The 24,853-nt window shown below is 46.9% G+C and overlaps 1 protein-coding gene across 1 annotated transcript in view; it reads left to right on the forward strand.

Moving 5' to 3' along the window:
* The first annotated feature begins 247 nt into the window (after positions 1 to 247).
* GNA13 (G protein subunit alpha 13) overlaps positions 248 to 24,853 on the forward strand; it is a 154,527-nt gene continuing 129,921 nt past the window's right edge. The window contains exon 1 of the mRNA XM_063960846.1: positions 248 to 644. Coding sequence (XP_063816916.1) covers positions 362 to 644 — 283 coding nt within the window. The 5' untranslated portion in view covers positions 248 to 361. The remainder of the gene's footprint in view (positions 645 to 24,853) is intronic.

Genomic DNA, 24,853 nt, shown 5'->3' on the forward strand with positions numbered 1-24,853 from the left:
TCTACTTCTCGTCTGTGCTGAGTGCTCGGCTTCACTTCGTGCGTGGTGCGGTAACGAGAGAGCGCGGAAACAAATATCAATAAACAGCTACTCCATGACCGGAGACATTTTGGTAAGGTCGCTGGCCAGTGTATTAGGAAGATGTGGACTCCGGAACAATGGCGGTCACCGGGCTGTAACGGAGATAATAAGTGACTGGCGCAACTGCGGCCTCTGGCGTCGTACCTCGCGGGAGCGTACGTCCCGGGCGGGGCTGCGCGCTCATTTCCCCAGAGAGAGCTCGCGCGCCCGTACGCAGTGACGTAGAGACGCAGAGAGCGCTGGCCTCCTCCCTGGGCTCGGTCTTCATGTAGTGTGTAAGATGGCGGACTTCCTGCCGACTCGCTCCGTGCTGTCCGTCTGTTTCCCCAACTGTGTGCTCAACAGCCGGGAAGCCGAGCAGCAGCGCAAGTCCAAAGAGATCGACCGAGTCATCTCCCGGGAGAAGCCATACGTCAAGCGGCTGGTGAAAATCCTACTGCTGGGGGCCGGCGAGAGCGGCAAATCCACCTTCCTCAAACAGATGCGGATCATCCACGGTCAGGACTTCGACCTGCGGGCCAAGGAGGAGTTCCGGGCTACCATCTACAGCAATGTCATTAAGGGTTAGTGTGGCCCTTTAAATGTATGTGTATAATGGGGGCGCCGACCCCACCCCTGCACACCTCTCCCTCCCGCTGCAGCGTCTCCCCTGTGATGGCTGCAGTGTTGCCAGCCAGGTCTGGTGCTGCTGTGTGAAGGTGTGTGTATGTATACTATAGGGGCTCAGGGCCACACCCCATGTCTCTGAGCCTCCACCCGCCCTCCATACCTCCTTTGCTTCCTCCATACTGCTTGCAACAGGGTCATCAAAAGTTCTTGTTTGCATTAAAGCTCAGTGACTATGGAGGGCTCTGAGCCCCATCACTCAGCTGTGTACATGTCTACATAAATGTCATCAAAGGAGGCCCTTTACATGACTAATGGGCGATCCTGTACCCCTCCATACAGCAGAGCCGTCAGCCATTGCAATGTTCTCCAGGTTCAGTGTGTGAATGATCCTGGAACCCGAATGTGACTAACCAGCACCACACCCCATTACTGTGTAACCCACATCTAATACAGAGGAGTCCCCATTGCTTTGCACCTCCTAATATAGAAGATATAATAGCCTCTGAGGTAAGTTCTTCACTGAACCTAATAATTGGGATATTAGTGTGTTTTCACTCCCAATATATAGTGATAATTGACAGTGATATCAAAGTTTATATAACTTGTGACCCATGCTCCACGTCTGTACTCTCAATATTTTCACTATAGTTAAACATTAATAACATCTAATGTTATACTACAACATGGACCACATTGAAACACGCTACTTGTTGCTTGATTGTTTTCTTGAGGTAACCTTCAAGTGCCCCTTATTGACTTCTATGTTGGCACTGATAAAATTCCATTTATATAGCTCTTCCATTTGAGTTGAAAGCACTTGATTGTTTAAGAATAATTACATGATAAAAATGGAGACTCTTTTCTATTAGTATTAAATATTGGACAGATAATTGTGTATTGGGTTAATGCCTTGGTAGAAAGGTGAGTCTTTAACCTGTATTTAAAAACAAAATGGGGTAGATGTATTAAGCCTGGAGAAGTGATAAAACAGTGGTAACGCATCAGCCAATCATTGTGTTTGAAAAAATGACAGAAGCTGATTGGCTGGTGCATTATCACCTACACTTATCACTGCTTTATCACTTCTCCAGGCTATACATCTGCCTCATTGAGAAGTGGTGTCTCAGACTATGGGGTGTATTCAATTGATGTCTGATCCTTTCCTACGGAAAGGATCCGACATTTGAGTGTTCAATTGGCGGTGACATCTGAAAGGCTTTGGCCGGACCTGACAATGGCAATCTGACTTTTTTTATAGTCAGAATGACATTGTCGGAAACATGGCTAAAACCTGTCGGATTTGGACGCGAATGTGACAAAACACGTGTATCCGTGGCTAATCTGCCGATCCGCGTGTCTTACAACAAGTCAAAATTGCCAACCTATCGGAAAAATGGCAGGACAATTGAATAGGTCGGAACACTATCCGACCTAAAAAAGTCAGAAACTGATGTCTTTCCGACAAGACGACCGTTGCAACTTGAATTGAATACAGTGTTATATGATGCAGATTGTTTCAAATATTGGAGTTGCATACAGAAAGACCTGAGGCCCAAAGGCTTCAAGTACACATTCCAGGTATTGTGGATCAAAGTGCATATAGGATCATGGGCTGCACATACTGTGTAGCTGGGACCCTGGCTTAATGGCAAGCAAAGCTCAACATAAACAATCTTGAAACGGATCTTACAGAGATGCAGGGTGTTATGTGGCAGGAATGTGTCTGTTTTGTTAACAGCCTGGCTTCTGCATTCTGCAAAGGTTTCATCACACAGAACACCTGATGTTCAAGGATCAGACGCAATTTAGGATAACTCCCAAGATTGTTTTCGTGTGTACAGTTTAGGAAGTCTGAACCTCTGAGCTGAAGTCCAATTGGTCAGCTTGCTGTGGAGTTGTCAGATGGTGAGCTCCAATTAGTAATGCCTTAGGCAACTGGTACTCATCCATTCAATGTATTCATCTATTTCCCCTGGTTTTCTCACGTTGCATTCAGATTTTAATGTTTGCAGAGGCAACTCAATGTGTGAATGTGCCTTCTGCCTATTTATTTATTTTATTTATTTATTAGCCGTTTCTTATATAGCGCAGCATATTCCGTTGCGCTTTACAATTAGAACAGCAATTATAGAACAAAACTGGGCAAAGACAGAGGTAGGAAGGCCCTGCTCGCAAGCTTACAATCTATAGGGAAATAGGCATTGATACACAAGGATAGATGCTACCTGTTACATAATGGTTCCCCAGATTGCTAGGTTCTTAATGGGTTGTATGATATGATCACCCAGCAATGTTGGAAGACAAAATGTGAGTTTATGTGGACTGTACAGAGGGGATGTAACTTGATAGGGAAGCATTGAAGGTTATGTGTGTGGGTCTGAAATTTGGTAGGCTTGTCTGAAGAGATGAGTTTTCAGAGAACGTTTAAAGGTTTGGAGACTAAAGGAGAGTCTTATTGTGCGTGGGAGTGCATTCCACAGAGTGGGTGCTGTTAGTAGGGCCATCATTATAGCAGTGCTCAGACACAAATATCATGCATTTGAGGCTTTCCTCTGCCCTCTTACCTAACCCACTAGTGTTTCATTTCCCAATATTCCTTTGTATAATTTCTGCAAAAGCCATGGTTCATAGCCAGTACCACAACTTAAGATGATGATACAGCTTCCCATCTTGTAGTATACAACTTACATATTCCCCATATCAGACTTTGTTGTATTCAATGACTGTGGCTATAGCAGATATTTGTGGATATACTTAATACTCATACTTCATCTTAAACTATTCTGGAGAATCCAGGTGCCTTATAGATTAATGGGCTCGGTTAATTTTCGATTGTTTAATACCGCTGGGAATTGGCTCTTGGTGCTATTCAATACAGCGCAGTGGTAAGTCAGAATGCCCATTTTCGTGGACTAAACAGGGTGTTTTGTCGGGAGAATGGGGATTCTTCGACTCAAGTGTTTCTGCCGTGGTAAGGGCAGAAATCAGTATTGTGTCAACACTTTTGTTGGATTTCTGCTTGCATCCCTTTGGGGGGTGGAAAAATAATCCAGTGTGGTGTCACATGGTGCTGTATTGAACAGCCCTGGGAGCGAATTCCCTGCGCTATTCAACTGTCATTGAATTGAATCGTGCCCAATGTGTTACAGGATACTGATTTAGTTACTGCTGGTGAACTAGATCCATTTTATATATTTACAGTACAAAGTCAGTGAATGTTTACAGTATACGGGGTCGTCTGAATGTACACAACAATCTTCTGGCATGATGTTACGTCACCTCATGGACTAAGGTTGGGTACACGCTTGACGATATGGACTCCATATATCTTCGAACCGGCAAATCGAACAATATGTCGTTCACATTGTCCAGTGTGTACAGACTATAATTAACAATGCGTGCTCTCACTGGTCATTAATGAAGTCCAATATCTTTAGTTCCAGCTTTAAAATCTAAAGAAATTGGACAAGACTGCATGCACCTGGATGAGGCTGGATGCTGTCTCTTACGATATTGGTTACCATATCGTTCAGGGTGTATGTCTGATATCTCTTGCCTTGACGATGTTGCATCTTATGCGCATTGTCTAGTGTGTACCCAGCGTAAGTGGTTCTGAATATCTCCAGAATGTGTATTTTGATTTCACTGGTTCAATAAGTTACTGTTGTCATTTTTAAGTTGACAAATTCTTTCTGTACATTACAACTTCAGTTAGTCAGGAGCATGCCAGGGAAGATGTCTCTACAGTCAGTAGAGAGACCAGTTTTATCCTTTTTGTGTCCCTGGCTCCCGTGTCTTGTACTGAGTTATCTCCTCCCACATTGATTTGGAGGGAGAGAGATGTCTAGCCTCTAAAGCTGTTTTTCTCTCAGGCCTCCCTCCATCCAGTCTCTTATAACTCACCCTTTCACAGATTTCCTCAAGGGGTCAGAAACTTTTCCCACAGCTAACACCTTCTCGTTTATCTTTAGATTGTAAAGGGGGGTACTCACGGAGCGATCGCTGCTTAAAATCTAAGCAATCTGACTAGATTGCTTAGATTTTAAGCACGATCGCTCCGTGTGTAGCCCCCTTAGCGATGTGCAGCCCCGCGCATCGCTATCGCTGCTGCTATATTGGCCTGCATGCAGGCCAATCTAGCGGGTCGCTCACTTCACCCGCTGGGTGAAGTGAGCGGCCCCCCCGTCTCCCCCCCGCCCGCTCAGCACAGATCGCGCTGTGCTGAGCGCCGGGAGAGATGTGTGCTGAGCGGTTCGCTCAGCACACATCTCTCTGCCATCGGCCAGTGAGTACTGGCCTTAAGGATTCCTTTTGTAATTGTGTTGTCTGTAGAATTTATTGTGCAGCACTGTGTATTACATTTAAAAACAGAGTTTTCATAACATAACAGAGGTTACTTTTTTCCGTTTAGACAACTTTATACATTTATTCTCAGGAAACGGAGAGTGACACATTTAGTTATTAGTCCTGCGTCACTGAAGCACCAAAACCTGTTCAGTCCTCAGGATGTTGCATATCCCTGTAACCTGTCTACTAGTTTCTCTTGTAAATGTGTTTGGGGTTTGTTTTGAAATGCGTTTAGAGCTCCATCATTAGTAAGACTGAAACTATGATGAGGACCCTGACCACCCCCAGCCAAAAGTACACATTTCTGTTGGTTCCTATTTATAATAATCTTTGCTCAATAGTGCAAGTACAATGTGGCAACCTGTCGGATATTAGCTTTTGTCTGCCTAGTTAGTACCTGTTAAGCTGGGTACACACTGGAGCAATGTGTACCCTGTCGATATGTCAGCCTGACGGGCCAACATATCAGAACCTGGGTACACATTGTTCAATCCTTCATTAACACCAATCAATCATTGTAAAGCATACATGTTGTCGCAAGCGATATCGTCAGGTTTGATGTGCATGCAGCACATCAAACCTGTCTACGTCGCTAGTGACCATGGGCCACTGCATATTCGGCATTCACTCTACCCGATATGCACCGATGTGAGCAATTCGTCGCTCCAATTTGCCGGATCGGATGGCATATTGCTCAGTATTGTACCCAGCTGTACACTTCCAATTACCCATTGTTAATATGCATCTTCGTTGACTTATGTCAAATTATTTTTTTGTAGTCCTCAAAAGATGAAAAACTTTTAATTGTTTCCTCATTAAGATGCAACTTGAGAGTGATTTGAATGTGTTTTCCATGTTGGATATTGTAGATCAGAATTGGGCCTGACAGTTAGCAGTGCCTGTTATGGAACCATAATTTTATCTACTTTTGATGCATGCTATGAGCATGATTTTGCCACCGTTGTCTGTTAAAGGGATGTGCCTCAAAGTTATGTGGAATTTCTTTTCTGCAAGTTATATGTCCTCGAATTTTAGATATATCGAAATTTCTGGAATTTTTCTAAATTCTACTGGCAGTGCATACCAAGCGCTGTGCCTGCACCCAGACTGTTAGGGGAGGCGGTGGGGCACAGCGGTCTCTTGATAATGGCGATCTGCACGGGGACCCCTCTGATTCGAAGCGCTCATTTCTGTGTACAATTACATCTTTTCACTCTATACTGAGTAGGTCGGTGTCCAAGTTGGCTAATTTGGACAGGTTATGGACGGTTACATAAATGTAGATGTAATTTAGTGTTTTCTGATCTCAGACTAACTGATGAGTAGTTGCCATGATCTACCCAGTGGTTTCTTTAACAATTATGGTAAATAAAGGCAATTCAATTGTTTCTGCTCCTGTTTAAAGTGATTGGAGATTGAGGAACAGTGTTTAAATGTGGGTGGTTGTTGTTGTGTTTTTTTATTTTTTTTTAATTGCTCATGGTGCTCTCAAACAGACTAGGTGTAGCCGCGTAAAGCAGCTAAACCCGCCTAAAGTAATGGGCGTGACACAAAAGTGCCGTTTGGAAGCCCAAACAGCTGGGTTTTCACACTTTTAGTGAGTTGTGAGCCATAATGTGTTCCCTCACAGCCAATTGCACATGAGCGGAGCAACAATTGCCATGTAGTGGCAACTGCAGGGATAAACAATTTAATCCCCCCCCCCCCCCCCCCCCCCCCCAATAGGTCACTTCTGCTCATCGGTAAATTCAGTGTGTAACGACACCACATGTGTCAATTAAGGATGCTCTGCTTTAAGTTACAATATTTATAAAACTAAACAGAGGGTGCAGGATAGTGTAGCCATTGTTCATATATACATTTTAGAAATTATTTGAAACATTAGACGTGTAAATTATCATACGATCTATTTCCATTTGCTACTTTAATCTAATCTTGGATATAACCGGTAGCCTTGCAGGGTCTCTTGGCTGTCCTGCATAGGGCCAAATTCCACGTAAGTGTTAAATATATGTTCTTGACCTAATTCATGGAAACAATTTGCCAGTTAAGTGGTTAAAACTTGTTGCGTATGAGAAATTGTGCTCCAGCCATTCAGCTCCCAATTGTCAATTTTCAAACAAATGACAGTAGTCATAATAGTGCTCAGAAGATTACCGCAAAGCACAACCAATTGAGGATAGGGGCAAAATCAAATGTTATGGCGGGTCCATGCACCTGCGCGTGCCCACTGGCAGCTATTCAAATGTTTCTGCTAGTTGATGCGAGACCTTCATTTCAGCTTGCTACCCCTGGTTTGGCCAGCTGAAATGCGCAATAAGTGACCCATTTGGGCACCCAAACAGGACGTTTTGCACTCCTTCGTTTAGTCTGGTTTTTAGTGTTCACTCTAGGAGTGAAAAGGGGCAGGGCGCCGTACTCCGGGGGCACATGTGCGCTCGCGCTGCAAAGCCGCGCTCGCGCCCGAACTGGGGGCCCGGCCACGCAAATTAGGGGGCGTGGCCACGCCTACGTCATTTTAGGGGGGCGGTGCGGCCCACAGACGCTACTATAGAGAGCGTCTGTGGCCGGCGACGTCACTGTTGGGGGCGTGCCCAGCACCTCCGTCGGTGCTGGGCTTCCCCCAGCCCTCTCCCAATGCGTGAATTGATGCCGCGCGCATGCATCTATACACGCCGGGAGGGCAGGAAGCGGGCGGCTGTTCTAGCAGGGCGCCGCAAAAGGGGCAGGGCGGGTTTTTCCTGCTAAAAAACGGGCAGGGCGCGGCGCCCTGCTAAAACAGCCTAGAGTGAACACTAGTTTTGCTGCTTTACGTGGCTAAATCAGACTGATATGGGCATGAACAGCGTGATAATGGGGGACAATTGACTATTGTCCCGTGATCTCTGTTTAGATGGGAAATCGGGCGCCATTAAACAATTAACTTTACCCCAAGGAGTCATTTGGCGATATTCAATTGATTATTGCACCTGTTATCCTGTCTAAAGTGACGGGAGATGGCAGAGCAATATTCAGTACTTTTTTTGAGCTGATCGCGCCCATGGAAGTCAAGTATAGCCACGTAAACCTGTGGCGCTCAAATGGGTCACTTCACACATTTCAGCTCTCCACACCTGGGGGGTGCGAGCTAAAATGCAGACATCTGCAGTCACCGTGCCTGAAAGGAGCTACAATTGAATAGCTCCGTTTGGGCGCCATCTAATGGCTGCCGATGTGATGACATTGAATTCCGCCCATTAACTGCAAAACATGCTGTAATCCATTGCATCCAATCAGATGCTTACTGTAGTTTTAAACTGTACACCATAAGGCAGTGTTTTTCAACCACTGTGCTGTGGCACACTAGTGTGCCCTGAGCAGTCTCCAGGTGTGCCGCCATAGAAGCACAGCGAGGCCTGTCAGTGTTTTACCGCTACTGAGGCCCTGTAACGATCAATACTGGTGGGTTTAGTGGTTGCAGAGCCAGTTCTACTTTTGGGCCCGGGCAGTGTTGGGCTCTTCTGGCTTTCCCAGATGTGGCTCAGGTGATACCTATGGAGAAGCTGCGACATCACATCCTAGGACACGCAACTGCACCATGCATCACCATTATATTTGAATGTGCCTTGGCAATATTTAAATCTTGTTCAATGTGCCGCGAGTTGTAAAAGGTTGAAAATCTCTGCCATAAGGGATTGTGTGTGATAGTATTTGTAGGGATGCAGTCAGTTTGCTGGATGTCAGGATAGCAACACTGGAATCCCAGCGCAAGGGGACTCTTATTGCTGGCCTCGCTGGTGGATGGGATTTGCTGTCTGGATCTCGGCAGCCGCCATCCTGCCCGCCGGTAAATAGTATGTAACCCTATTTGTATTTTTCCTTTCACTGTTGGAAGCAATTTTTCTGTTTATAAAACTAGAATGTTTTCTGAATCTTTGTTTCTATTTCACATGCTGAAGTCACTGGCTATGTACAGTAAAGCAGGGGTGGCCAGACTTTTGTAGTCTGTGGTTTACTTTGAAAGCTGAAAAGCTTTTGTGATCTACCAAGGAGGGATAATTGCGCGCGTGTCCAAAATAGGGGCGTGATGTAACAAAAAGGGCGTGGCCTTGCTGCACAGGGTGTAATGACTGTCTCACACGAAATCACACATTGGCTCCCACAGGTGAAAACCTCAAACACACATGCCCCCACAGTGCCATTAATACTTTAGCTGGCTGTCTCCCGGCTGACTGGATCCCTGCTGTCACGTGCCTGCTGCTGCTCCTCACATCACGTTCCCAATAGTGCATTGCGCGGGCGCGCATCTGACATGACGTCACCCACGCAATGCATCATTGGACCGCTGGCAGGGGCGGCAAGTCGCACATGGATCGCAATCTATCGGCGAGAGCTCCCCGATCTACCGGTAGATCGCGGTTGACATTTTAGCCGCCTCTGCAGTAAAGGATACTATATGTAGCTGGTTTCTATAAACGTTTGGAAATAATAATGCTGGCCTACAGGAGCTGATCTGACCGCATAAGTAGTTTGCAAATTAGAGCGGAGATCTAAAGCCCCGTACAGCACAGCGCGGGGGGGCGCTCATTTCACCCAGTCGTGAAATAAGCAACGTGCTAGATTGTGCCTGCATGCAAGCCAATCTAGCACCGGCGATAGCAACACACGGGGCCGTGCATCACTATTGCTATGGGGCATACACACTGAGAGATCCGTGCTTAACTTCTAAGCAATCTGGTCAGATTGCTAAGAAATTAAGCACGGATCTTTGTGTGTAACCCCTTATACAGTTCACTGCAATGTTCATTTTGTCATATTGCTTCCATTATTTGTGTGAATTGTTAGCTTGGTTTGAAGATGTCCATTAACATTGCAAGGAACTGTGGTTATCAGGTTTTCCAAATCAGGGAGCCAGAGTCTCTGGAGGCATGTGATGGGTATAACTTCACAGGTTATTACGTAATGGCCTCTTATCACAGCTTTCCTTATTGGACACAACAGGGAAAATGTGCAAATAGGCCAACTTTTCGCACATTTCTGCTCGGCCCCTCAGGAGGGGATGAGCAGAAATAATATGGTATTTGCACATGAATGGAGCAACAATTGAATTGCTTTGTCGGGCACAGTGTGCCCAAAAATACAAATATAAATCGTCTCCACTGTATTTAATCTGTATTCCATACACATCTGGACATTCTGTAATCTTGATTAAAACAGATTGGAATTGATGTACTTAAGGAGTTTATCTATTTGTTCCAAATGAGATAATTGAAAGGATGGTGCATAATTATAATCATCCACATTTGAAAGCCTTTTCCATCCGTGATTGTGGGCAGATCTGAAGATCATAGATTGTAAGATTGCGAGCAGAGCTCTCCCACCTCTGACTGTTTGTTTTTACCCAGTTTTGTCTTCTAATTGTGTCCAGTTGTAAAGCGCAACGGAATTTGCTGCGCTGTTTAAGAAACATAATAATAAAGCAATTTTTTTTTCTCTGCATCCTATTTTAAGAGTTATGTGATTTGGTTCACGCATTGGGGGAGATATAGGGCTGGATTAAAATGTCCTCCCACAAATCCCCCCCCGCCTCCCTTCCCGAGATCACACCTGCCGGCAGCTATTCTAATGTTGCTGCCAAACAGCGCAACAAGTTCATTTTAGCTCCCCCAGGGGTAACAAGCTGAAATGCGCGTAAAGAGACCCATTTGGGTGTCCAAAAGAGTCTTTTCACGCTCTCGCCCATTACTTTAGTCGGGTTTAGGTGCTTTGCGTGCCTAAACACGAGTGCAATGGGTGCGATAAATGTGGGCATGTGAATATCTCCCCACAATCTCCCGTCACTTTAGATGGATGATTAGTGATGAAGTAACATTTGAATTACCCCTATAAAGTAGCCAGTATGGGGGTATTCGATTGTTTTGGGAATCTTATTTTCTCTGACGTCCTAAGTGGATGCTGGGGACTCCGTCAGGACCATGGGGAATAGCGGCTCCGCAGGAGACAGGGCACAAAAGTAAAAGCTTTAGGATCAGGTGGTGTGCACTGGCTCCTCCCCCTATGACCCTCCTCCAAGCCTCAGTTAGGTTTTTGTGCCCGGCCGAGAAGGGTGCAATCTAGGTGGCTCTCCTAAAGAGCTGCTTAGAGTAAAAGTTTTGTTAGGTTTTTTATTTTCAGTGAGTCCTGCTGGCAACAGGCTCACTGCAACGAGGGACTTAGGGGAGAAGAAGTGAACTCACCTGCGTGCAGGATGGATTGGCTTCTTAGGCTACTGGACACTAGCTCCAGAGGGACGATCACAGGTACAGCCTGGATGGGTCACCGGAGCCGCGCCGCCGACCCCCTTGCAGATGCTGAAGAGAGAAGAGGTCCAGAAATCGGCGGCTGAAGACTTCTCAGTCTTCATGAGGTAGCGCACAGCACTGCAGCTGTGCGCCATTGCTCTCAGCACACTTCACACCAACGGTCACTGAGGGTGCAGGGCGCTTGGGGGGGCGCCCTGGGCAGCAATGAAAGTACCTATGCTGGCTAAATATACATCACATATAGCCCCTGGGGCTATATGGATGTATTTAACCCCTGCCAGGTTGTCAGAAAAACGGGAGAAGAAGCCCGCCGAAAAGGGGGCGGGGCCTATTCTCCTTAGCACACAGCGCCATTTTCCTACACAGCTCCGCTGCTAGGAAGGCTCCCAGGCTCTCCCCTGCACTGCACTACAGAAACAGGGTTAAAACAGAGAGGGGGGGCACTTATTTGGCGATATTATTATATATTAAGATGCTATAAGGGAAAACACTTATATAAGGTTGTCCCTGTATAATATAGCGTTTTGGTGTGTGCTGGCAAACTCCCTCTGTCTCCCCAAAGGGCTAGTGGGGTCCTGTCCTCTATCAGAGCATTCCCTGTGTGTGTGCTGTGTGTCGGTACGTGTGTGTCGACATGTATGAGGACGATGTTGGTGAGGAGGCGGAGCAATTGCCTGTAATGGTGATGTCACTCTCTAGGGAGTCGACACCGGAATGGATGGCTTATTTAGGGAATTACGTGATAATGTCAACACGCTGCAAGGTCGGTTGACGACATGAGACGGCCGGCAAACCAATTAGTACCTGTCCAGGCGTCTCAAACACCGTCAGGGGCTTTAAAACGCCCATTTACCTCAGTCGGTCGACACAGACACGGACACTGACTCCAGTGTCGACGGTGAAGAAACAAACGTATTTTCCATTTGGGCCACATGTTAAGGGCAATGAAGGAGGTGTTACATATTTCTGATACTACAAGTACCACAAAAGAGGGTATTATGTGGGGTGTGAAAAAACTACCTGTAGTTTTTCCTGAATCAGATAAATTAAATGAAGTGTGTGATGATGCGTGGGTTTCCCCCGATAGAAAATTATTGGCGTTATACCCTTTCCCGCCAGAAGTTAGGGCGCGTTGGGAAACACCCCTTAGGGTGGATAAGGCGCTCACACGCTTATCAAAACAAGTGGCGTTACCGTCTCCAGATACGGCCGCCCTCAAGGAGCCAGCTGATAGGAGGCTGGAAAATATCCTAAAAAGTATATACACACATACTGGTGTTATACTGCGACCAGCGATCGCCTCAGCCTGGATGTGCAGCGCTGGGGTGGCTTGGTCGGATTCCCTGACTGAAAATATTGATACCCTTGACAGGGACAGTATTTTATTGACTATAGAGCATTTAAAGGATGCATTTCTATATATGCGAGATGCACAGAGGGATATTTGCACTCTGGCATCAAGAGTAAGTGCGATGTCCATTTCTGCCAGAAGATGTTTATGGACACGACAGTGGTCAGGTGATGCAGATTCCAAACGGCACATGGAAGTATTGCGGTATAAAGGGGAGGAGTTATTTGGGGTCGGTCCATCGGACCTGGTGGCCACGGCAACAGCTGGAAAATCCACCTTTTTTTACCCCAAGTCATATCTCAGCAGAAAAAGACACCGTCTTTTCAGCCTCAGTCCTTTCGTCCCCATAAGGGCAAGCAGGCAAAAGGCCAGTCATATCTGCCCAGGGATAGAGGAAAGGGAAGAAGACTGCAGCAGGCAGCCCATTCCCAGGAACAGAAGCCCTCCACCGCTTTTGCCAAGTCCTCAGCATGACGCTGGGGCCGTACAAGCGGACTCAGGTGCGGTGGGGGGTCGTCTCAAGAGTTTCAGCGCGCAGTGGGCTCACTCGCAAGTGGACCCCTGGATCCTACAAGTAGTATCCCAGGGGTACAGATTGGAAATTCGAGACGTCTCCCCCTCGCAGGTTCCTGAAGTCTGCTTTACCAACGTCTCCCTCCGACAGGGAGGCAGTATTGGAAACAATTCACAAGCTGTATTCCCAGCAGGTGATAATCAAAGTACCCCATCTACAACAAGGAAAGGGGTATTATTCCACACTATATTGTGGTACTGAAGCCAGACGGCTCGGTGAGACCTATTCTAAATCTGAAATATTTGAACACTTACATACAAAGGTTCAAATCAAGATGGAGTCACTCAGAGCAGTGGTAGCGAACCAGGAAGAAGGGGACTATATGGTGTCCCTGGACATCAAGGATGCTTACCTCCATGTCCCAATTTGCCCTTCTCACCAAGGGTACCTCGGGTTCGTGGTACAAAACTGTCACTATCCGTTTCAGACGCTGCCGTTTGGATTGTCCACGGCACCCCGGGTCTTTACCAAGGTAATGGCCGAAATGATGATTCTTCTTCAAAGAAAAGGCGTCTTAATTATCCCTTACTTCATGGGTCTTCATCCTGTGGCCCTCCAGCTGCTGTGAAACTACACATCCCAGCATGCCCTGCCACAGTTTTGCTATTAAGGTATGCTAAAACTGAGGCAGGGCATGCTGGGATGTGTAGTTCCACAGCAGCTGGAGGGTCGCAGGTTGAAGACCCATGTCTTACTTGGACGATCTCCTGATAAGGGCAAGGTCCAGAGAACAGTTGGAGGTCGGAGTAGCACTATCTCAAGTAGTTCTACGACAGCACGGGTGGATTCTAAATATTCCAAAATCGCAGCTGTCTCCGACGACACGTCTGCTGTTCCTAGGGATGATTCTGGACACAGTCCAGAAAAAGGTGTTTCTCCCGGAGGAGAAAGACAGGGAGTTATCCGAGCTAGTCAGGAACCTCCTAAAACCAGGAAAAGTGTCAGTGCATCATTGCACAAGGGTCCTGGGAAAAATGGTGGCTTCTTACGAAGCGATTCCATTCGGCAGATTTCACGCAAGAACTTTTCAGTGGGATCTGCTGGAAAAAATGGTCCGGATCGCATCTTCAGATGCATCAGCGGATAACCCTGTCTCCAAGGACAAGGGTGTCTCTTCTGTGGTGGCTGCAGAGTGCTCATCTACTAAAGGGCCACAGATTCGGCATTCAGGACTGGGTCCTGGTGACCACGGATGCCAGCCTGAAAGGCTGGGGAGCAGTCACACAGGGAAAAAATTTCCAGGGAGTGTGATCAAGTCTGGAGACTTCTCTCCACATAAATATACTGGAGCTAAGAACAATTTACAATGCTCTAAGCTTAGCAAGACCTCTGCTTCAAGGTCAGCCGGTATTGATCCAGTGGGACAACATCACGGCAGTCGCCCACGTAAACAGACAGGGCGGCACAAGAAGCAGGAGGGCAATGGCAGAAACTGCAAGGATTCTTCGCTGGGCGGAAAATCATGTGATAGCACTGTCAGCAGTGTTCATTCCGGGAGTGGACAACTGGGAAGCAGACTTCCTCAGCACGACCTCCACCCGGGAGAGTGGGGACTTCATCGGGAAGTCTTCCACATGATTGTGAACCGTTGGGAAAGACCAAAGGTGGACATGATGGCGTCCCGCCTGAACAAAAAACTGGACAGGTATTGCGCCAGGTCAAGAGACCCTCAGGCAATAGCTGTGGACGTTCTGGTAACACCGTGGGTGTACCAGTCGGTGTATGTGTTCCCTCCTCTGCTTCTCATACCTAAGGTACTGAGAATTATAAGACGTAGAGGAGTAAGAACTATACTCGTGGCTCCGGATTGGCCAAGAAGGACTTGGTACCCGGAACTTCAAGAGATGCTCACAGAGGACTCATGGCCTCTGCCGCTAAGAAGGGACTTGCTTCAGCAAGTACCATGTCTGTTCCAAGACTTACCGCGGCTGCGTTTGACGGCATGGCGGTTGAACGCCGGATCCTAAGGGAAAAAGGCATTCCGGAAGAGGTCATTCCTACCCTGGTCAAAGCCAGGAAGGAGGTGACCGCACAACATTATCACCACATGTGGCGAAAATATGTTGCGTGGTGTGAGGCCAGGAAGGCCCCACGAAGAAATTTCAACTCGGTCGATTCCTGCATTTCCTGCAAACAGGAGTGTCTATGGGCCTCAAATTGGGGTCCATTAAGGTTCAAATTTCGGCCCTGTCGATTTTCTTCCAGAAAGAATTGGCTTCAGTTCCTGAAGTCCAGAAGTTTGTCAAGGGAGTACTGCATATACAACCCCCTTTTGTGCCTCCAGTGGCACTGTGGGATCTCAACGTAGTTCTGGGATTCCTCAAATCACATTGGTTTAAACCGCTCAAATCTGTGGATTTGAAATATCTCACATGGAAAGTGACCATGATGTTGGCCCTGGCCTCGGCCAGGCGAGTGTCAGAATTGGCGGCTTTGTCTCACAAAAGCCCATATCTGATTGTCCATTCGGACAGGGCAGAGCTGCGGACTCGTCCCCAGTTTCTCCCTAAGGTGGTGTCAGCGTTTCACCTGAACCAGCTTATTGTGGTACCTGCGGCTACTAGGGACTTGGAGGACTCCAAGTTGCTAGATGTTGTCAGGGCACTGAAAATATTGGTTTCCAGGACGGCTGGAGTCAGGAAAACTGACTTGCTGTTATCCTGTATGCACCCAACAAACTGGGTGCTCTTGCTTCTAAGCAGACGATTGCTAGTTGGATGTGTAGTACAATTCAGCTTGCACATTCTGTGGCAGGCCTGCCACAGCCAAAATATGTAAATGCCCATTCCACAAGGAAGGTGGGCTCATCTTGGGCGGCTGCCCGAGGGGTCTCGGCTTTACAACTTTGCCGAGCTGCTACTTGGTCAGGGGTACACCCTGGCTGAGGAGGACCTGGAGTTCTCTCACTCGGTGCTGCAGAGTCATCCGCACTCTCCCGCCCGTTTGGGAGCTTTGGTATAATCCCCATGGTCCTGACGGAGTCCCCAGCATCCACTTAGGACGTCAGAGAAAATAAGAATTTACTTACCGATAATTCTATTTCTCGTAGTCCGTAGTGGATGCTGGGCGCCCATCCCAAGTGCGGATTGTCTGCAATACTTGTACATAGTTATTGTTACAAAAATCGGGTTATTATTGTTGTGAGCCATCTTTTCAGAGGCTCCGCTGTTATCATGCTGTTAACTGGGTTCAGATCACAGGTTGTACAGTGTGATTGGTGTGGCTGGTATGAGTCTTACCCGGGATTCAAAATCCTTCCTTATTGTGTACGCTCGTCCGGGCACAGTATCCTAACTGAGGCTTGGAGGAGGGTCATAGGGGGAGGAGCCAGTGCACACCACCTGATCCTAAAGCTTTTACTTTTGTGCCCTGTCTCCTGCGGAGCCGCTATTCCCCATGGTCCTGACGGAGTCTCCAGCATCCACTACGGACTACGAGAAATAGAATTATCGGTAAGTAATTTCTTATTTTCCCATCTAAATGGTACTGTTTAGATGCCCAAACAATTGTCACTATTCAGTTATTTAGGCGCACATGCAAACCCAAACAGACAGGATTAATAATAATAATTTTATTTATGTAGCGCTCTTTCTCCAACAGGACTCAAGTCGCTTTACAGATATCAAAAACAATGCACATAATACAGAGGATTTGAGTAATACAGCAATAGATAAGCCACACAGACATAAAAGAAAAACTTAAGCACACAGAAAGCATAATGCAGGATTGGTGTAGGCATTTTTGGTAATAACTTCCAAGGGTCGTGTATTCCACCCTCACAAGGTACCAAGTGCGGCAGCCATCTTGGGTGGTCAGCGTAGGATTACCCAGGGTGGAATAGTCCACCCCTAGAAGAGATGACACAGGATTAAAACTACTAAACCTATCTAAAGTACTGCTATGGGTGTCCAAACTTCCATTGGGACGCCCAGAGTGCCAACTTCACATTTCTTCTTGCATCTCATTTTCTTGGAGCAACAATTGAATAGGTCTGGTACACACCCATTACATTAGATGGGCAGCAGGTGGCGCACGCAATTGAATTGGCCCCTTTACATGGTATGATGGTAAATGTTTAAGTTGCTGGCTGTCAGGATCCCGGCGTTCAGGATATTGACGCCAGAATCCCGTCAGCTGGCAATGCCGGCAGCCGGAATACCAGCCAAACAGGACTATTCCCACTCGTGGGTGTCCACGACACCGATAGAGTGGGAATAGAACCTATGGCTAGCGTAGCAAGCCCGCAAGGGGATTCTTTGCGCTCGTCCCGCTGCTGGCATACTGGCGGCCAGGATTCCTTTGTTGGTATATTGACAGCTGGCATCCCGGCTGCCGGTAAATCATACCGCACCTGGTATGATGCATATCTCCCATATGACAAAATGTGTGAAATCCAAAGAATCATTGGTGTGTGTACATTGTTTGTTTATGGCAGTTGCTCCTATGTCATTGTTTGTGCCACATTCCCCTATAATCCTCTTGAAGCTTGTGTAGTGTCATCTTTGGAAGACTTGCTTTCTGTTTCATATAATCAACAGTAACTCCATAGCCCACATACTGCTTAATACCAAAATATTACCTTTGCCACACGCTAGCCCAGGGAGACAGTGGGACATTAGGGAGGTAAATGCGTAGTTTAGAGACTGGTGTAGGAAAGAGGGGTTTATGTTCCTGGAACATTGGGCAGACTTCTCAGTCAGGCGCCATCTCTCTTTGTCGAGATGGATTGCACCTGAATGAGGAGGGGGCAGCAGTGGTTAGATGGTTGGTAGATATTTTAAAGTAGGTGCCTGGTGGGAGGGTTTAGCTAGAAACTATGGGTCAAGCAGTGAGAATAGGAAGGATGGAGGTAGCGAGCTGAATGGGCGTGGTTAACATCAGCCGGCAAGGGTATTATTAAAACACAAATTAACAATGAATATGAATCGCCAATATTGCATATAGAAAATTAAGTTCCTAGCAGTAGAGGGAATACTTATCTTAATTGTATGTGAACGCTAGAAGCCTTTTAGGAAAAAAGGGGGAACTAGAAATCCTTGCAGCAAACAGTGTAGTATTATAGGTATTACTGAAACTTGGTGGGACAAAACTCATGATTGGACAGTTAATCTGGAGGGCTACAGTGATTGCGCTGAGCTAGAAATTGTGGCTCCCAGGGACCCTTTACTTTAAAAAATTGGGGTGCTACTCCACTGATTCTGGGTCCCATCACATATCATGGGAGGAGAGTTGGTGAGAAGTTGGGGAAGAGCTGGGGGTAAGGGCAGGCAGTTCTGGGGTTAGGGAGGGGTAAGTGCAGACAGGAGCTGGGACATTACTGAGGGTGACTGGCAGATAGTGGGTGACTAGGGAGACAGTTGATAGAAGGAATTGAATGAGATCAGACACGAAGGGCAGAGTGGTATTCTCTGTGAGGTACCTTGTTCTAAAGCAATTCAGTCCTGCTCAGCATCCAGAAGCTGTTCCTGGATCCAGTATGAAATGCCGGTGCTGGGTATCCCGGCGGTCATTATTACAGATGCCGGGATACCGATGATGGGTATGACCAATAGGGGTGAGTGTGGGGTGTTCTTTCCCCTTCCCAATCCCCGAACCTTAACACCCCGTTCCCGCAAGCTAAACCTAACATGACCCCGTAGTGCCTGACCCTGAAAACCCCCAAGAGGTGCAGTTGGTAAGCGTGCATGCAGTAAGAATGAGGCTGCCATATGGTCCTGTAATCTCCCTCATCACAACACCACTCACCCTGAGGGGCAGGTCCTCGCTCAGTGGCATGGGTCATGGTCCTGAAGATACTCCTCCGGCCAGATCTCCTCAATATTGCAGGGGTCTCCGGAAGCTGAGGATCGGGCCAGGCCGCAGCGCAGGGTCTCCAGGCCAGCAAGCATCCGGTAACATGGGGGCAGCTCGGCACACTGCGGGTGGAAAGTCAGCCGCCCACCGCCAGAACGAGACCAGCGGGCGGGAGTGTGCAGTCGATGCCGGGGCTGGTAAGTGCTGGGAGGTGGCCGCTGCGCAGCTCCCGGACCCCGAAGCAGCAAGACACATGGGAGGGAGAGAGGGGAGATGACAGTACACGGACACATGGGAGGGAGAGGGGGACGATGACCGTACACTGACACACGGGTGGGACACGACACTGACACACGGGGGGGACACGACACTGACACGGGAGGGACGGGGGGGCACGACACTGACACACGGGGGGGACACGACACTGACACAAGGATTGTAACAAAATATGCAAAAAAGAAATCTGAGCATCTAAAATAAACGGAAAAGTTAATACCAAAGGAAAGTAAACCAAACCCCAAAGTTTTTTTTTTTTTTGTTTTTTTTAAATACATCAACAGCAAAAGATGAAAGAGTATAGGCCCTTTAAAAGGCAATCTGGGCGTTCTAATCAGAAAATTGCAATAACAGCGGAAAATTAAACAAGTTTTTCTCATTTGTATTCACAAGAGAACCAGATCACGGTATTGACGCATAACCTTAGCAATGATAATGTCCCACTGCTTACTGCTTATTTAAGTGAGGAATTGGTCTGTGACCGATTAAAAAAATAAAATAAAATTAAGATTAATAAATCACCTGGTCCAGACGGAATTCATCCAAGGGTTCTCATGGAGCTACACTCCGAATTAGCAAAACCCATATATTGATTTTCAATGACTCACTATAACATCAGGCATGGTCCCCGAAGACTGGCGTATAGCGGAAGTAGTGCCGTTATTTAAAAAGGGAAGTAAATGTGAACCCGGTAATAATAGACCAGTAAGTCTTACCTATATAGTGGGGAAAGCACTGGAAGGTATTTTAAGGGATAAGAATACAGGAGTTCCTTGAAACCAATAAAGTTATTAATAGAAACCTACGTGGATTTGTAAAGGGTAGATCATGTCAAACTAACTTAATAGGCTTTTATGAAACTGCAAAACTAGATCAGGGTAAATAGGTGGATGTAATCTTTAGATTTTGCTAAAGCTTTTGATAGAGTACCTCACATGAGACTTATCTACAAATTAAGAGAATTTGTGCTAGTGAGAATAATATGCACTTGGGTTAGTAATTGGTTAGATAAAAGGGAGAAGTGAGTGGTGGTAAATGGAACGTTTTGAACTGGACTGCAGTACTAAGTGGTGTCACAAGAGTCTGTACTTGGACCACTATTGTTCAACGTTTTCATAAATTATCTAGAACTAGGTTTAGAGAGCACTGTGTCAATTTTTGCAGACGAAACCAAGCTGTGTTAAGGTTATAAATTCTGAGGGTGATGCCTAGTTTCTTCAGAACAAATTATTTAAACTGGTTATGCACTTTGGTATCAAGAACAAAAATACTTCCTACATACTAAATGGGGAAAAACTAGGGGATTCTGTACTGGAGAAAGATTTAGGCGTTCACATAGCTAACAAACTTAGCAGTAGTACCCAAAGTAGGAATGCAATAAAAAAGGCAAACAAGGTGTTAGCATGCAGAAAGTGGGGAATTAATGCAAGGAATGAGTGTTATACTCCCATTATATAAAGCACTAGTAAGGCCACATCTTGAATACTGTGCACAACTATGGGCACCATACTACAAAAAGGATATCCTGGAACTAGAAAAGGTTCAGAGATGGGTGACCAAATTGATTAAGGGGATGGAGATGCTAGAAAACGAGGGAAGGCTTGCTAGACTAGGCATGTTTACACTAGAAAAAAGGAGACTAAGAGGGGACATGATTAACATTTACAAATATATAAGGGGTCAATACACATAGCGGGGAATTTGTTTTTGGCAAGATCATCACAAAAGGCACTGGGACACCTGTTTAGGTTAAAGGAGAGGAGATTTCGCACACAGACTGAAATGTTTCTTCACAGTAAGGACAATACGTATTTGGAATTCCCTGCCTGAGTAGTAATGGCGGACTCTGTCATTACTTTTAAGAATAGGCTAGATAAATTCCTAAATAAATAATAGTGTAGGAGATCACTAACAGGTTGAACTCTATGGACAAATTGTCTTTTTTTTTTTTTTTTTTAAACCTCCGAAACTGTTACTATAATAGTAACTCCATAGCCCGAGCCATGGACCGTGGCCAGCTGTCACCTACCGGTTTTCGAACAGAAGCATATATCCTCAAGTTCTTTTTAGTTTAATATCCTGTTTGGTTTGATATTTTATTGGGTGTTGTACTGGGTGCTTTGGTCAGTTAGTGCACCTTGGAGCAATTCAGTTGTTCGTGCCCGATCTCCCGTATAAAGTGACTGGAGATCTTGGGGCGCTATTCAAATGTTTGTTTTCTCTAACGTCCTAGTGGATGCTGGGACTCCGTCAGGACCATGGGGAATAGCGGGCTCCGCAGGAGACAGGGCACATCTAAATAAAGCTTTTAGGATCACATGGTGCGTACTGGCTCCTCCCCCTATGACCCTCCTCCAAGCCTCAGTTAGGTTTTTGTGCCCGTCCGAGAAGGGTGCAATCTAGGTGGCTCTCCTAAAGAGCTGCTTAGACAAAGTTTTTTTAGGTTTAAATCTCAGTGAGTCCTGCTGGCAACAGGCTCACTGCATCGAGGGACTTAGGGGAGAGATTTCCAACTCACCTGCGTGCAGGATGGATTGGAGTCTTAGGCTACTGGACACTTAGCTCCAGAGGGAGTCGGAACACAGGTCATCCTGGGGTTCGTCCCGGAGCCGCGCCGCCGACCCCCCTTACAGATGCTGAAGATCGGAGGTCCGGAAGCAGGCGGCAGAAGACTCCTCAGTCTTCATGAAGGTAGCGCACAGCACTGCAGCTGTGCGCCATTGTTGCTACACTTCTCACTGTTCAGTCACGGAGGGTGCAGGGCGCTGCTGGGGGCGCCCTGGGCAGCAATATTAAATACCTTTAGTGGCGAAAAATACATCACATATAGCCATTAAGGCTATATGTATGTATTTAACCCAGGCCAGTTTTCTTAAAACCCGGGAGAAAAGCCCGCCGAAAAGGGGGCGGAGCTTATTCTCCTCAGCACTCAGCGCCATTTTCCTGCTCAGCTCCGCTGGTGAGGAAGGCTCCCAGGACTCTCCCCTGCACTGCACTACAGAAACAGGGTAACAAAGAGAAGGGGGGCATAAATTGGCGATATTATATATATATTAAAAGCGCTTATAACAAAAACAACACCTTTTTAGGGTTGTTTATATACATTTGTAGCGCTTTTGGTGTGTGCTGGCAAACTCTCCCTCTGTCTCCCCAAAGGGCTAAGAGGGTCCTGTCTTCGATTAGAGCATTCCCTGTGTGGCTGCTGTGTGTCGGTACGTGTGTGTCGACATGTATGAGGACGATGTTGGTGTGGAGGCAGAGCAATTGCCGGTAATGGTGATGTCACCCCCTAGGGAGTCGACACCGGAATGGATGGCTTTAGTTATGGAATTACGTGATAATGTTAGCACATTACAAAAGCGAAATGAGACGGCCGGAAAACCAGATAGTACCGGCTCAGGCGTCTCAGACACCGTCAGGGGCTGTAAAACGTCCCTTACCTCAGTCAGTCGACACGGGTACCGACACAGATGAATCTAGTGTCGACGGTGAAGAAACAAACGTATTTTCCAATAGGGCCACACGTTATATGATCACGGCAATGAAGGAGGCTTTGCAGATCTCTGATACTGCTGGTACCTCAAAAAGGGGTATTATGTGGGGGGTAAAAAAAACTACCTGTAGCTTTTCCAGAATCAGAGGAATTGAATGACGTGTGTGATGAAGCGTGGGTTAACCCAGATAGAAAACTGCTAATTTCCAAGAAGTTATTGGCATTATACCCTTTCCCACCAGAGGTAAGGGCGCGCTGGGAAACACCCCCTAGGGTGGATAAGGCGCTCACACGTTTATCAAAGCAAGTGGCGTTGCCGTCTCCTGATACGGCCGCCCTCAAGGATCCAGCGGATAGGAGGCTGGAAACTACCCTAAAAAGTATATACACTCATACTGGTGTTATACTGCGACCGGCAATAGCCTCAGCCTGGATGTGCAGTGCTGGGGTAGTGTGGTTGGATTCCCTGACTGAAAATATTGATACCCTGGATAGGGACAGTATTTTATTGACTCTAGAGCAATTAAAGGATGCGTTTCTTTATATGCGAGATGCTCAAAGGGATATTTGTACTCTAGCATCAAGAGTAAGTGCGATGTCCATATCTGCCAGAAGAAGTTTATGGACGCGACAGTGGTCAGGTGATGCGGATTCCAAAAGGCATATGGAAGTATTGCCATATAAAGGAGAGGAATTATTTGGGGTCGGTCTTTCGGACCTGGTGGCCACGGCAACTGCCGGCAAATCCACTTTTTTACCTCAGACCCCCTCCCAACAGAAAAAGACAGTCTTTTCAGCCGCAGTCCTTTCGCTCCTATAAAAACAAGCGAGCAAAAGGACAGTCTTATCTGCCGCGAGGCAGAGGAAAGGGTAAGAGAGGGCAGCAAGCAGCCCCTGCCCAGGACCAGAAGCCCGCCCCGGGTTCTACAAAGCCATCAGCATGACGCTGGGGCTTTACAAGCGGACTCAGGAGCGGTGGGGGGTCGACTCAAGATTTTCAGCAATCAGTGGGCTCGCTCACAGGTGGACCCGTGGATCCTGCAGATAGTATCTCAGGGTTACATGTTGGAGTTCGAAAGGTCTCCCCCTCGCCGGTTCCTAAAGTCTGCTTTACCAACGTCTCCCTCAGAAAGGACGACGGTATTGGAAGCCATTCACAAGCTGTATTCTCAGCAGGTGATAGTCAAGGTACCCCTCCTACAACAGGGAAAGGGGTATTATTCCACACTATTTGTGGTACCGAAGCCGGACGGTTCGGTAAGACCTATTCTAAACCTGAAATCCTTGAACCTGTACATACAGAAATTCAAGTTCAAGATGGAGTCACTCAGAGCAGTGATAGCGAATCTGGAAGAAGGGGACTTCATGGTGTCCCTGGACATAAAAGATGCTTATCTGCATGTCCCAATTTACCCCTCACACCAAGGGTATCTCAGGTTCGTGATACAAGACTGTCATTATCAGTTTCAAACGCTGCCGTTTGGTTTGTCCACGGCCCCTCGGGTCTTTACCAAGGTAATGACCGAAATGATGGTTCTTCTACGAGGAAAAGGCGTATTAATTATCCCTTACTTGGACGATCTCCTGATAAGGGCAAAGTCCAGAGAACAGCTGGAAGTCGGTGTAGCACTAACCCAGGTAGTGCTTCAGCAACACGGGTGGATTCTGAATCTTCCAAAATCTCAATTGACCCCGACAACACGTCTGCTGTTCCTGGGAATGATTCTGGACACGGTTCAGAAAAAGGTGTTTCTCCCGGAGGAGAAAGCAAGGGAGTTATCCGAACTTGTCAGGAACCTCCTAAAACCAGGAACTGTGTCAGTACATCAATGCACAAGAGTCCTGGGAAAGATGGTGGCTTCTTACGAAGCAATTCCATTCGGCAGATTCCATGCACGAACATTTCAGTGGGATCTGCTGAACAAATGGTCCGGATCGCATCTGCACATGCATCAGCGGATAACACTGTCACCAAGAACAAGGTTGTCTCTCCTGTGGTGGTTGCAGAGTGCCCATCTGTTAGAGGGCCGCAGATTCGGCATACAGGA

The sequence above is a fragment of the Pseudophryne corroboree genome, chromosome 3, assembly GCF_028390025.1.
Source record: "Pseudophryne corroboree isolate aPseCor3 chromosome 3, aPseCor3.hap2, whole genome shotgun sequence".
Classification (NCBI taxonomy): Eukaryota; Metazoa; Chordata; class Amphibia; order Anura; family Myobatrachidae; genus Pseudophryne; species Pseudophryne corroboree.